Source organism: Macaca fascicularis, chromosome 11, assembly GCF_037993035.2.
Source record: "Macaca fascicularis isolate 582-1 chromosome 11, T2T-MFA8v1.1".
Classification (NCBI taxonomy): domain Eukaryota; kingdom Metazoa; phylum Chordata; class Mammalia; order Primates; family Cercopithecidae; genus Macaca; species Macaca fascicularis.
The window spans coordinates 63365882-63379989 of NC_088385.1; the positions used below are offsets into that span (position 1 = coordinate 63365882).

At 44.8% G+C, this 14108-nt stretch overlaps 1 protein-coding gene across 34 annotated transcripts in view; it reads left to right on the plus strand.

Annotated features, from left to right (window-relative positions):
• The window catches only part of RBMS2 (RNA binding motif single stranded interacting protein 2), a 100488-nt gene that overhangs the window by 36863 nt on the left and 49517 nt on the right, over window positions 1–14108 (plus strand). For 23 of the 34 annotated variants that reach the window (XR_012420363.1, XR_012420358.1, XR_012420362.1 and 20 more), the window contains 2 exons: window positions 6608–6774; window positions 13450–13508. Coding sequence is in view for 22 of the 34 variants with exons in the window: in XM_005571251.5 (XP_005571308.3) it covers window positions 6608–6774; window positions 13450–13508 (226 nt within the window). In the remaining 12 variants the exon portion in view is untranslated. Of the gene's footprint in view, window positions 1–6607; window positions 6775–12547; window positions 12669–13449; window positions 13509–14108 lie in introns of all 34 variants that reach the window. The other 11 variants (XR_012420364.1, XR_012420359.1, XM_074007200.1 and 8 more) reach the window with 2 other exon arrangements.

The following is a 14108-nucleotide window of genomic DNA, read 5'->3' on the forward strand; positions in this document are numbered from 1 at the left end:
CTCTTTTTATGTATGCACTATAATTTATGTAACCAGTCTTCTTACTGATGAGTATATGCTTTTTCAGTATTTTACTATTATAAATGAATGATGCAATGAATATCCTTGTACATATATATTTGTGCACATATATAAGCATCCCTACAAGTGGAATTTCTGAATAAAAGGATATATACACTTAAAAAGAAAAGATTTAGGGCTTTGAGGCGGGCAGCCAAGTACCTGGATACCTACTCAGTGAGCTGGCCCTGAATATCTTGAGGACTACCTCTCTCTGACTCAGAAAGTTACTTTTGTTTAAATTATATAGCAATTCCTTCTGTTTTGTGTTTCTTTTTCTTTTTTTTTTCTTTTTGACACAAGTCTCGCTCTGTCGCCCAGGCTGGAGTGCAGTGGCCGGATCTCAGCTCACTGCAAGCTTCGCCTCCCGGGTTCACGCCATTCTCCTGCCTCAGCCTCCTGAGGAGCTGGGACTACAGGCGCCCACCACCTCACCCGGCTAGTTTTTTGTATTTTTTAGTAGAGACGGGGTTTCACCGTGTTAGCCAGGATGGTCTCGATCTCCTGACCTCGTGATCCACCCGTCTCGGCCTCCCAAAGTGCTGGGATTACAGGCTTAAGCCACCGCGCCCGGCCTGTTTTGTTTTTCTTTAATTGTCTAGGACTGAGACTGAGATCTTTAAGGCATAATATTAAGAAGACCTTGGTACAAAATTAGCTGGGTGTGGTGGCGCATGCCTGTAATCCCAGCTACTCGAGAGGCTGAGGCAGGAGAATCACTTGAACCCAGGAGGCGGAGGTTGTGGTGAGCCAATATTGCGCCATTGTACTACAGCCTGGGCAACAAGGCCAAAACTCCGTCTCAAAAAAAAAAAAAGACGACGACGACCTTGATCAGGTATGGTGGCTCATACCTGTAATCTAAGCACTTCAGGAGGCTGAAGTGGGAGGATTGTTTGAGGCCAGGAGTTCAAGATCCACCTGGGCAACATCGCAAGACTCCACCTCTACGAATTTTTATTTTATTTTATTTTATTTTGAGACCAGGTCTCACTCTGTCACCCAAGCTGGAATGCAGTGACACGATCTCAGCTCACTGCAACCTCCACCTCCTGGGCATCAGTGATCCTCCCACCTCAGCCTCCTGAGTAGCTGGGATTACAGGCGCCCACCACCATGCCCAGCTAATTTTTGTATTTTTAGTAGAGACGGGGGTCTCACCATGTTGCCAGGCTGGTCTCAACCTCCTGGCCTCAAACAATCCTCTCACTCAGTCTCCCAAAATGCTGGGACTATAGGCATGAGCCACCACACCCAGCCAAAAATGTTTTTTAAAATTAGCCATGTGTTGTGGTGTGTGCCTGTAGTCCTAGCTACTTGGGAGGCTGAGGCAGGAGGATCACTTGAGCCCAGGAGTTTGAGGTAACAGTGAGCATAATCATGCCACAGCACTCCAGCCTGGAAGACAGAGCTAGACTGTGTCTTAAAAAAAAAAAAAAAAAAGAGGACGAGAGAGAGGGAGTGAGAAATACCTCAATTCCCTATAAATTGGTGATGTGGTATTTAAAGAATAGACAGGGTAGTCACAGTGGCTCACTCAGACCTGTAATCCCAGCATTTTGGGAGGCCAAGGCTGGAAGACTGCTTACGCCCAGGAGTTCAAGACCAGCCTGGGCAACATAGCGAGACCTGAAAAATAATAAATAAAGGATAGAGAATTATGCTGTAAGATACCCTATAAAAATATCTGGGGATCATAGGATCTAAAGTATTTAATGTAAAAGTATGTCACTGTAATCTCCTCTTATATTAAACATTACTTTGTCTTTTAGCTTTTTATTTTTATTTTTTTATTTTATTTTATTTATTTATTTTTTTTGAGACGGAGTCTCGCTCTGTCGTCCAGGCTGGAGTGCAGTGGCCAGATGTTGGCTCACTGCAAGCTCCGCCTCCCGGGTTCACACCATTCTCCTGCCTCAGCCTCCCGAGTAGCTGGGACTACAGGCACCCGCCACCTCGCCCTGCTAGTTTTTTGTATTTTTAGTAGAGACGGGGTTTCACTGTGTTAGCCAGGATGGTCTCGGTCTCCTGACCTCGTGATCCGCCCGTCTCGGCCTCCCAAAGTGCTGGGATTACAGGCTTGAGCCACCGCGCCCGGCTTTTTATTTTTTATTTTTTATTTTTTGAGACAGAGTCTCACTCTGTCGCCCAGGCTGGAGTGCAGTGACATGATCTTGACTCACTGCATCCTCTGCCTCCAGAGTTCAAGCGATTCTCCTGCCTCAGCCTCTGGAGTAGCTGGGATTACAAGCATGTGCCACCACACCCAGCTAATTTTTGTATTTTTAGTAGAGACAGGGTTTCACAATGTTGGCCCGGATGGTCTTGAGCTCCTGACCTCAGCCTCCCAAAGTGCTGGGATTACGAGTGTGAGCCACCTCACCTGGCCTGTCTTTTAGCTTTTAAGCAGCTGCTGAGAACTAATACTAACCACATTCCGAACTATATTTAAGGCCAAAATAACATGAAAGAAGTATAGAGGTAAAACTGCCCCCTTGGTAGTTCCCTTTATCAATGATTGAACAGAGCTGAGAAGGCAGCTCATTCATCATGATGATATTAGCTGATAATATTAACTGATGACATTATTTATTCATCAACAAATATTTAATGTCTGCCATGTGCTAGTCACTATGGATTCAAAGATAGGCAACTCAGACAATTTTCTGCTTTACGGAGCTTACAGTCAGTAAAACCACTGTGGGACTGGTCCCTCTGATCAGGAGGGAAATTCTTTAGGCCTTTTGATCTATAGGAAGCCATTGCCTACCCTAGCCTTCATCTTTCTACCAATTTGGATATAAATGCATTTATGATGCTCTTCTGTTGAAGAATTAGAACTTCCTCAGCTGAGAAACTTTAAAAGGGAATCCATTATAGGGCTCTGGAGAAACCATAGCTTCTTTTTATTCTTCCCTTCTCCAGTAAGAGTATGTCAGTGCCCTGGGTGCTCATACGTATTACCCCTTTCTCTCTCACATATTATAGGTAAACATATTATTAGTTTACAGAGTCTTTGTCTCCAAATTGTTTTAGGAAGCCAGATAAGCTTTACTTAGGGGCTTTGTTAGCCATTTCTCCCCCCTTGTATTCTCTTACCCTTAAAAGTGAATATTTTTCTACCATTTTTCTTTGTTGTCAAACCTATGCAGCAATTTCAGAAGGTACGTGAGAATAGCAAGAGATAAAAGTTGTTTTATAGTAGGCAATGGCTTACTACAGAGCAAAAAGCCTAAAGAATTTACCTCCTGATCAGAGGGGCCAGTCCCACAGTGTTTTTGCTGACTGTAAGCTCCATAAAGGCAGAAAAGTTGTTTTCTTCTGAGCTATATCTTCTTTTCTAAGAATTTTTCCAGGCCTTGTAGTAAGTTTATTATTGACTAAGTCATATTTTTAAACTATAGCTAAGACCTTAGTATTAAAACCAAGATGGTAACCATGGTAGCAAACCAATAGCCTCTTTTTTTTCTTTCTTTCTTTCTTTTTTTTTTTTTTTTTTTGAGAGGGAGTTTCACTCTTGTTGCCCAGGCTGGAGTGCAATAGGCGATCTCAGCTCACTGCAACCTCCACTTCCTGAGTAACTGGGATTAAAGGCATGCACCACCACGCCCAGCTAATTTTGTATTTCTAGTAGAGGCGGGGTTTCTCTGTGTTGGTCAGGCTGGTCTCGAACTCTCGATCTCAGGTGGATCCACCTGCCTCAGCCTCCCAAAGTGCTGGGATTACAGGCGTGAGCCACCTCGCCTGGGTTTTACTTTCTTTTTTTTTTTTTTTTTTTTTTTTTTTTTTGAGACAGACTCTCACTCTGTCGTCCAGGCTGGAGTGCAGTGGCGCGAGCTCGTCTCACTGCAAGCTCTCCTCCTCCCGGGTTGACGCCATTCTCCTGCCTCAGCCTCCCTAGAAGCTGGGACCACAAGCACGCACCACCATGCCCAGCTAATTTCTGTATTTTTAGCAGAGACGGGGTTTTGCCATGTTGGCCAAGATGGTCCCAGTCTCTTGAGCTTGTGATCCGCTAGCCGCGGCCTCCCAAAGTGCTGACATTACAGGCGTGAGCTACCATGCCCAGCCTTTTTTTTTTTTTTTTTGAGACAGAGTTTTGTTCTGTCACCCAAGCTGGAGTGCAATGGTGCAATCTTGGCTCACTGCAACCTTCGCCTCCCGGGTTCAAGCGATTCTTCTGCCTCAGCCTCCCATATAGGCGGGATTACAGGCATGCGCCACCAAGCCCGGCTAATTTTTGTATTTTTAGTAGAGACGGGGTTTCGCCATATTGGCCAGGCTGGTCTTGAACTCCTGACCTCAAGTGAACCATCTGCCTCAGCCTCCCAAAGTTCTGGGATTACAGGCATGAGCCACTGCACCCTGCCTCAGCTAATTTTTGTATTTTTTGTAGAGATGGGGTCTTGCTATATTGCTCAGGCTGGTCTCAAACTCATGGGTTCAAGCAGTTCTCTCACCTCAGCCTCCCAAAGTGCTGGGATTACAGATGTGAGCCACTGTGCCTGGACCAGTGTATTATTATTATTGCAGAACTAGTAATTAAATGGAAATTTCTTTTTTTTTTTTGAGACGGAGTCTCACTCTGTCACCCAAGCTGGAGTGCAGTGGCCGGATCTCAGCTCACTGTAAGCTCCGCCTCCTGGGTTTATGCCATTCTCCTGCCTCAGCCTCCCAAGTAGCTGGGACTACAGGCGCCCACCACCTCACCCGGCTAGTTTTTTTTGTATTTTTTTAGTAGAGATGGGGTTTCACCGGGTTAGCCAGGATGGTCTCGATCTCCTGACCTCGTGATCCGCCCGTCTCGGCCTCCCAAAGTGCTGGGATTACAGGCTTGAGCCACCGCGCCTGGCCTTAAATGGAAATTTCAAAGTGATTCTTTTTTAAATTTATTTAACTTTTATTTTAAGTTCATGGGTACATGTGCAGGTTTGTTATATAGGTAATCTTGTGTTATGGGGTTTTGTTTTACAAATTATTTTGTCACCCAGTTATTAAGCCTAGTAACCTATTAGTTATTTGTCCTGTTCCTCTCCCTCCTCTCACCCTCCGCCCTCGGACAGACCCCAGTGTGTATTGTTCCCCTTAATGTAAATATGTGTTCTTATCATTTAGTTCCCACTTATAAGTGAGAACATGCAGTATTTGGTTTTCTGTTCCTGCGTGAGTTTGCTAAGGATAATGGCCTCCAGCTCCAACCATGTTCCTGCAAAGGACAGCATCTCATTCCTTTTTATGGCTGCATAGTATTACATGTGTATATGTATAACCTTTTCTTTATTCAGTCTACCATTGTTGGGCATTTTGGTTGATTTCATGTCTTTGCTATTGTGAATAGTGCTGCAGCGAACATACACATGCTTGTGTCTTTATGATAGAATGATTTCTATTCCTTTGGGTATATACTCAGCAATGGGATTGCTGGGCTAAATTATATTTCTGTTTTTAGGTCTTTGAGGAATCACTACATTGTGTTCCACAATGATTGAACTAATTCGCACTCCCACCAACAGTGTATAAGTGTTCCCTTTTTTCCATAACCTCATAACCTCACCAGCATCTGTTAGTTTTTTAATGCTAGCCATTCTGACTGTTGTGAGACAGTATCCCACTGTGGTTTTGAGTTGCATTTTTTTTGGGGGGGCGGGAGAACGGAGTCTTGCCCTGTCACCCAGGCTGGAGAGCAGTGGCGTGATCTCGGCTCACTGCAACCTCTGCCTCCCAGGTTCAAGGGATTCTCCTGCCTCAGCCTCCTGAGTAGCTGGGATTACAGGTGAGTGCCACTACACCTGGCTAATTTTTTTTTTTTTTTTTTTTGCATTTTTAGTAGAGACAGCGTTTCACCACATTGGTCAGCTGGTCTCGAAGTTCTGACCTCGTGATCCACGTGCCTCGGCCTCCCAAAGTGCTGGGATTACAGGCGTGAACCACCGCGCCCGGTCTGCATTTCTTTCTTTTTTTTTCAAACGCTGTGTTGCCCAGGCTGGAGTGCAGTGGCGCGATCTCAGCTCACTGCAAATTCCACCTCCTGGGTTCACACCATTCTCCTGCCTCAGCCTCCTGAGTAGCTGGGACTACAGGCGTCCACCACCATGCCTGGCTAATTTTTTTGTATTTTTAGTAGAGATGGGGTTTCACCATGTTAGCCAGGATGGTCTTGATCTCCTGACTTTGTGATCCACCCGCCTTGGCCTCCCAAAGTGCTGAGATTACAGGTGTGAGCCACCACGCCCAGCCTACAGAGTGTTATCTGGGAACTCCTAATGTAAGTGCTGGCAAAAAGAGGGAGAAAGGAATAGGAAATATAAAGGATGTATTAAAAGCTACAACAGGATTTTAAGTCTTTGGGCTATCTCAGAATGTGGTATTGGATTTCTTCTTCTCTGCTAAAATATGGAGCTAAGGAACAAACTATGTGTGTCCAAGTGAGTGCAAATTTGTGATTATATATAGTTTGGAATCATTTTTTCAAGAGGGCCAGGATCTTCCTCACTCTCCAACATGTAAATGTATAATCCTTCTACCTTTTCCTCATGTCTCCCTGCAGCCATATGTGTCATTGGCTCAGCAGATGGCACCACCTAGCCCAAGCAACAGTACACCTAACAGCAGTAGTGGAAGCAATGGAAATGACCAGCTGAGCAAAACCAACCTATACATCCGAGGATTGCAGCCAGGCACTACTGACCAAGATCTTGTCAAGCTGTGTCAGCCGTAAGTTGGAGTGCGTGTGGGTAGGCTTCCAGGGACAGTATAGATTTGGTTTTGAGAGAGGGTCTCGTTATGTTGTCCAGGCTAGTCTTGAACTCCTGGGCTCAAGTGATCCTTCTGTCTCAGTAGCTGGGATTACAGATGCATGCCACCACTCCTGGCCTTGCCAGCTCACTTATCCTAAAAGGCAATGGCATTTTGTTTCTACTCCATAGACACATAGAAACAAAAGACACCTAGCATTTTGTTTCTACTCCAGAGACTCAGTAGCCTCTTTCTTAAAAAATTCTACCTGCTACTGGCTGGGTGTGGTGGCTCACGCCTGTAATCCCAGCACTTTGGGAGGCCAAGGCAGGCGGATCATGAGGTCAGGAGATCAAGACTATCCTGGCTAACACGGTGAAACCCCGTCTCTACTAAAAATACAAAAAAATTAGCCAGGCGTGGTGGTGGGCGCCTGTAGTCCCAGCTACTTAGGAGGCTGAGGCAGGAGAATGGTGTGAACCAAGGAGGCAGAGCTTGCTGTGTGCCGAGATTGTGCCACTGCACTCCAGCCTGGGCAATATAGTGAGATTCTGTCTCAAAAAAAAAAAAAAAATTCTACCTGCTACTGATATATATTATAAAGCTTTTATGTGTTTCTTTAAGGAAAGCCAGTGTGGGACGGGCCTTTAAAGCCTAATATCTAGCTTTCTTTCCAGCACCTCCCCCAACCTGATGGTCTTAGTGGAAAGTTGCTGTCCTTACACCTTGAATAGAAAAGTTTAGTATCTCTATAGATGTTAATTAGAAGGCATGAGAGAGCTGGCAGTGGGGATGGAAGAAAGTGGGACTCGCCAATCAAATCATGCACTTCGGAGACTTTCTGCTGCTGGAGATATTCATTGGGAATGGAGACCTCAAATTAGCAGATAAAGAAGGTGGAGATAGAAGCAACTGCTGTGCATCTACCCCGTGAAGATCCCTCAGAGTTCTTTTTAGTAGATTTGAATCATGGAATTGCCCAATTAGGAATGTTGGAAAAATGGCAAGAGTGCACAGATGTCCAGCTCAAAAAATAATAAACAATAAAAAATAAAGTCTGGTGTATATCTAAAACTGGTCCTTGGGCAGGGCATGGTGATTCACACCTGTAATCCTAGCACCTTGGGAGACCAAGGCAGGAGGATTGCTTGAGCTCAGGAGTTCAAAACCAGGCTGGACAACATAGTGAGACCTTGTCTCTATAAAAAATATAGTAAAAATATATATTTAAAAAAATTTTTAACTGGTCTGTTATCTCAGCTTACCTTGCTAGAAAGGTATGTAAGTGGAACTAAGGGGACTGTCTTGGACTAGTAATTTTTGAGAGGTGGGAATTGGCAGATATGTTGGTTTATGAGGGAGGGAAAGAGTATCATATCAATCTAGGTCCTTGATTTCTAAATTTTGTTTCTCGTACTAAATATAATGTGCTACAGAAATTCTCTCACATCACAAGACAGAGAAGAATCTTTTTTTTTTTTTTTAAGACTGAGTCTCAGCCTCCCAAGTAGCTGAGATTACAGGCGCACACCACCAGACCCGGCTAATTTTTGTGTTTTTTTTTTTTTTTTTTTGCTAGAGACGGGGTTTTACTGTGTTGTCCAGGCTGGTCTCAAACTCCTGACCTCAGGTGATCTGCCCACCTCAGCCTCCCAAAGTGCTGGGATTACAGGTGTGAGCCACCGCACCCTGCTCAGAGAAGAACCTTGATTAGACTTTACCATATATTCGTTCCTCAGTATCTGTGGGAGATTTGTTCCAGGACCTCCTCTGTCCCCCTGCATGGATACCAAAATTCACCGAGCTCATGTCCCTACCCATTTTTTTTTTTTTTTTTTTGAGACGGAGTCTCGCTCTGTCGCCCAGGCTGGAGTGCAGTGGCCGCATCTCAGCTCACTGCAAGCTCTGCCTCCTGGGTCTACGCCATTCTCCTTCCTCAGCCTCCCGAGTAGCTGGGACTACAGGCGCCCGCCACCTCACCCGGCTAGTTTTTTGTATTTTTTAGTAGAGACGGGGTTTCACCGTATTAGCCAGGCTGGTCTCGATCTCCTGACCTTGTGATCCGCCCGTCTCGGCCTCCCAAAGTGCTGGGATTACAGGCTTGAGCCACCGCGCCCGGCCTACCCATTTTTTTTGAGACAGGATCTTGTTCTGTCACCAAGGCTGGAGTGCAGCAGTGTAATCACAACTAACCATAGCCTCCAGGGCTCAAGCAATCCTCCCACCTCAGCCTCCTGAGTAGCTAGGACTACAGGTACACGCCACCATGCTTGGCTAATTTTTTGTATATTTTATAGAGATGAGATTTCATTGTGTTGCCCAGGCTGGTCTCAAACTCATGGACTCAATCATTCCTCCTGCCTTGGCCTCCCCAAAAGCTGGAATTACAGACATGGACCACTGAGCCTGGCCTCAAGTCCCTTAGATAAAATGGTGTAGTGGCCAGGCACAATGGCTCACACCTGTAATTCCAACAGTTTGGGAGGCCAAGATGGGTGGATCACCTGAGGTCAGGAGTTTGAGACCAGCCTGGCCAACATGGTGAAATCCCGTCTCTACTAAAACTACAAAAATTAGCTGGGCGTGGTGGTGGGCACCTGTAGTCCCGGCTACTCAGGAGGCTGAGACAGGAGAATCGCTTGAACCCAGAAGGCAGAGGTTGCAGTAAGCCGAGATCATGCCACTACACTCCAGCCTGGGTGACAGAGCAAGACTTTGTCTCAAACATAATCAAAATAAAATAAAATTGTGTAGTATTTGCATGTAACCTTTGCACATGCTCCTATATACATTAAAATTATCTCCAGATTACATATGATACCTAATACAATACCAATGCCATATAAATAAATGTTATACTGTATTGTTTAGGGAATAATGACAAGAAAAAAGTCTGCACATGTTCAGTACAGATACAACCATCCTTTTTTTAAAAATATATTTTAACTGATTTTAGGTTAAGGGGTACATGTGCAGGTTTGTTCTATAGGTAAACTCGGGACTCAGGTATTTGGTGTATAGATTATTTCATCACCTGGGTACTAAGCATAGTACCCAACAGTTATTTTTTTAGTTTTTTTTCCCTGAACCTCTCTTAGAAGAAAGGCCATTTTTTTTTCCTGTATATTTTCAATCCATGGCTGGTTCAATCCACAAGTGGGAAACCCACAGATACAGAGTGATTTTTATTTTGCCATTCTGAACAATTGCCTTATTTTTTGCTGAGTCTGAAGCATAAGTATAGTCAAGGACAGCATGTAGGATTGAAGTAAGGAGCCCAAAAGGAGACTGTGGAGAGGCAGGAGTGAGGCAGGGATGAAAGAGGTGCCACAGGAGTCCTGACGAGGAGACTGAGCAGAGCAGGTGGGTAGAGCCCTCGGTCTGCTGTGAGCAGGGAGTTAAGCCTTTCTAGGAAGGATGTTTCTCATGCGTAGAAGGACTTCCTGCCTTTGTCCCAGTTGTCTCTCCCTGGGTTGTAGAGGAAGTAAATATTGCTGGATCCTAAAGTCTGGTATGTGGGAAGGAGAGGCGTGGAGTCTAGGACTGGAACTCCTGGTTCTCAGAGGGGCTCCTTCAGGGAAGCAGCAGCAGTGACCCAGCTGTTGCCAGCTGCAGTGGAAATTCTGAGCTCAAAGTCTCAGCTGCTAGACCACAGCAAGCTCCACCCTGGGGCCTTCATAGGGATAGCAGCACTTGTGTCCTCGGCCCCACAGTCAGCCTTCTCAAGAGTCCCTCCCCTTGCCTAAACTTGGGAATGAATCCAAGTATGTAGCCTGGAAGGGCCAGGGTAGCCACATCCATCCTCACCCTCCTTTTAATGTGTTCTGTTCCCAGCTTCCAGGGCATTGCGTGGCTTATTCTGTCTAATCCTTTGGATCACAGAAGTTCCACTAAAAAAGTCAGTGAGATGCTGCCAAGGAGTGAAAACAAATCAGTCATCATATGTTCTTTAGGGATGGAAGGAGAGATGGGAAAATTGCTTGTTTGGGGTATTGTTCTCAAATTCAGTCCCTGCCAACTATTTTCAGTTAGCTCTTGTACTTCTGACTTTGTTAGTGATTTCTGTTCTGTCTCTTTAATAGTTTCATCCTCCTGGAGTGGAATGTAGAGGCTTTTTTCTAGTGGAACACCTCTAATACAATCCCTGATCTGTGATACACTACTATTCAAGTTTTAGAAGTTCCATGTGACTCTGCTACCAAAGTATAATTTTCAAAAAGTTGAAAAAAACAACTGTCAGGCTGGGCACAGTGCCTCATACCTGTAATCCCAGCTCTTTGGGAGACTGAGGCAGGTGGATCACTTGAAGTCTGGAGTTCGAGACCAGCCTGACCAACATGGTGAAACCCTGTCTCTACTAAAAATACCAAATTAGCTGGGTGTGGTGGCGCATGCCTGTAATCCCAGCTACTTGAGAGGCTGAGGCAGGAGAATCACTTGAACCCGGGAGGTGGAGGTTGCAGTGAGCCGAGATCGTGCCACTGCACTCCAGCCTGGGGAACAAGCGCGAAACTCGGTTTCAAAAAATGAAAAGAAAACACAACTGTCATGCAAATATAAAATGAACAAGTGTCAAAGATTTTTATAACTCATTAATGAGGGAACCAACCAGCAGGATGGCAAAATGAGTTCAAAGAGCATTTGAGGAACTATAGGAAATGAAGAAAGAATGTTGGAATAAGATTGCTACACTAGATAAAAACTGGTTTATGTCCTATAGGATAGTAAAGCCACTAACCTTTGCAATTATTTTTTCTACTGTACAGAAATAATTTGCATTTTTACTGGACAAATATCTATAACTTGGCCAAGTGTGGTGGCTCACACCTGTAATCCCAGCACTTTGGGAGGCCGAGGCGGGTGGATCACCTGAGGTCAGGAGTTTGAGAACAGACTGGCCAATATGGCGAAACCTCGTCTCTATTAAAAATGTAAAAATTGGCTGGGTGTGGTGATGTGCACCTATAATCCCAGCTACTTGGGAGGCTGAGGCAGGAGAATCGCTTGAACCCGGGAGGCAGAGGGTGCAGTAAGCTGAGATCGCGCCATTACATTCCAGCCTGGGCAACAAGAGCAAAACTCTGTCTCAAAAAAAAGAAGGAGAAGGAGAAGGAGAGGAGGGAGAGGAATAAAGAAGAAGAAAGAAGAAGAAGAAAGGATATGCAGCCCTTTGGCCTTATCACCAAAATTTAGACTTTTTTTGTTTATAAGATGATTTTCTTAGAGCTGGGCATGGTGGCTCTCAGCTGTAATCCCAGCACTTTTGGAGGCCAAAGCAGCAGGATTGCTTGAAGCCAGGAATTAAAGACCAGCCTGGGCAGCATAGTAAGATCCTATCTCTACAAATAATTTTTAAAATTAGCCGGACATTGTGGAGCACATCTTTGGTCCCAGCTATTCAGGTGGCTGAGGCAGGAGAATTGCTTGAGCCCAGGAGTTTGAGGCTGCAGTGAACCATGTTCACACCACTGCACTCCACCCTGGGCAACAGAGCCAGACCCTGACGCGCACACACACACACACACACAATTTTTTTTAATATTACAGTTCCCACTCCCCTCCCTAACACTCTCAAATCTTGACAGTGAGAAATAGAAGTCTTAGACCAAGGCAAAGAGAGGTATTATAGTTGAGGTTCCTTGAGTATAATAATAATAGCAATTAAAATTTTTAAGTGCTTACCATGTAGTAGACATTAATGATTTGTGTTTATTCATTTTACATTCCTAACAATCCTATCTCCATTTTACAGATGATGAGGCTGAGACACCAAAAGGTTAAATGACTTGTTCAAGATCACACATAACTAAAATGTGGCAGAACCAGCATTTGAACCAAAGCAATTTGGCTCAGGTTGACCTTCAGTTAAAGGGGTCAGTGGAGGGGTGATGGGAATAGGGTATCAGAGAAGAAAAATGTCTATAGTTTTTTTCATAGGATCAGTGGTGTTTTCCAAAAGAAAATAAGTAATAGCAAGGATTCTTTTTAGTCCTCAGGGAATTCCAGCCCGAGCTCTGCCTCTACACACTCTTTTGTGTGGACATTGCCAAGCTTCTTTCCCCAAAAGACAGTCATCTCTTTCCAACTAGTGTGTGAGTCTTAGCTGGGAAAGAAGAGAGAAATGTGTTGGTATTATAAGGACTACAGTTACCTTATTTCTTTTAGGTACCTTTGGGGAGGATGAGTTTATATTAAGTGTGGCATTTTTAACCCATTTCTTTCTTTTCTTTTTTTGAGATGGAGTCTCGCTCTGTCATCCAGGCTGGAATGCAGTGATGCCATCTTGGCTCACTGTAACTTCCACCTCCCAGGTTCAAGCATTTCTCCTTCCTCAGCCTCCCAAGTAGCTGGGACTACTGGCGTGATGCCCAGCTAATTTTTGTATTTTTAGTAGAGGTGAGGCTTCATGATGTTGGGCCAGGCTGGCCTCAAACTCCTGACCTCAAGTGATCCTCCAGCCTCAGCCTCCCAAAATTCTGGGATTATAGGTGTGAGCTACTGCACCCGGCTCCCATTTCTTTTTTATTTTTATTAAGGCTTGAGTAGGAAAAGTTGGACCATGGAAAGGGCATGGATTTGTCGAGATGTCTGAATCTCTGTCCTATTCTTAGTCTCTGCCCCCAGATTATTACTTTGCATTTTCCTCTCCCTTAGATATGGCAAGATTGTTTCCACTAAGGCCATACTGGACAAGACCACAAACAAATGCAAAGGTGAGAGAACAACTGTCCTTGATGGTGGAGAGCACCAGTAAGTGAGGTCATCCCTCGCCACTGCTCTTTACTGCTGAGATTCCTGGGTCTACAGTGTCAGCAAGGAGTCCCTGAAATTTTTAGGCTTAAAAGATTAGGAGATATTTAGATTATTTGGTGACCAGATAGCTAGAGCTGAAAATGCTGTTTAGGGCCCCAAGGCCAGAAGACTGTACAAAACGCCTTTGAGTCTACTGAGCTTATTTTGGACTTTGTATTTCCCTAGATGAGGTGGTAGAAGTGGGTGAGATTTCCTTCTGCTTAGCAAAGCCATGTAAATGCCTGTTTTTGGGAGTGTTTTGGTGGGTGTTATTTTCTGAGGGTGAGTAGTTTTATTGGGGTTTGAGCAGTTCTAGATAGAGCTGGAAGAGTGAAAGGAAGAGAAAGGCCTGTAGGTTGGAGTGGTGAGGGACTTCTTCCAGCAGGTGGCTGGTGGTCTGCCCTGGAGAGGCCGCATTCCCCACATGCCTAGCATTTCTGGGGTATATCAAGAAAAGAGAGGAGCGAATTCTTTTAGAGGTATAGGGGGGCTTTGGATTATTAGAAGATCCTAGTTCCTGA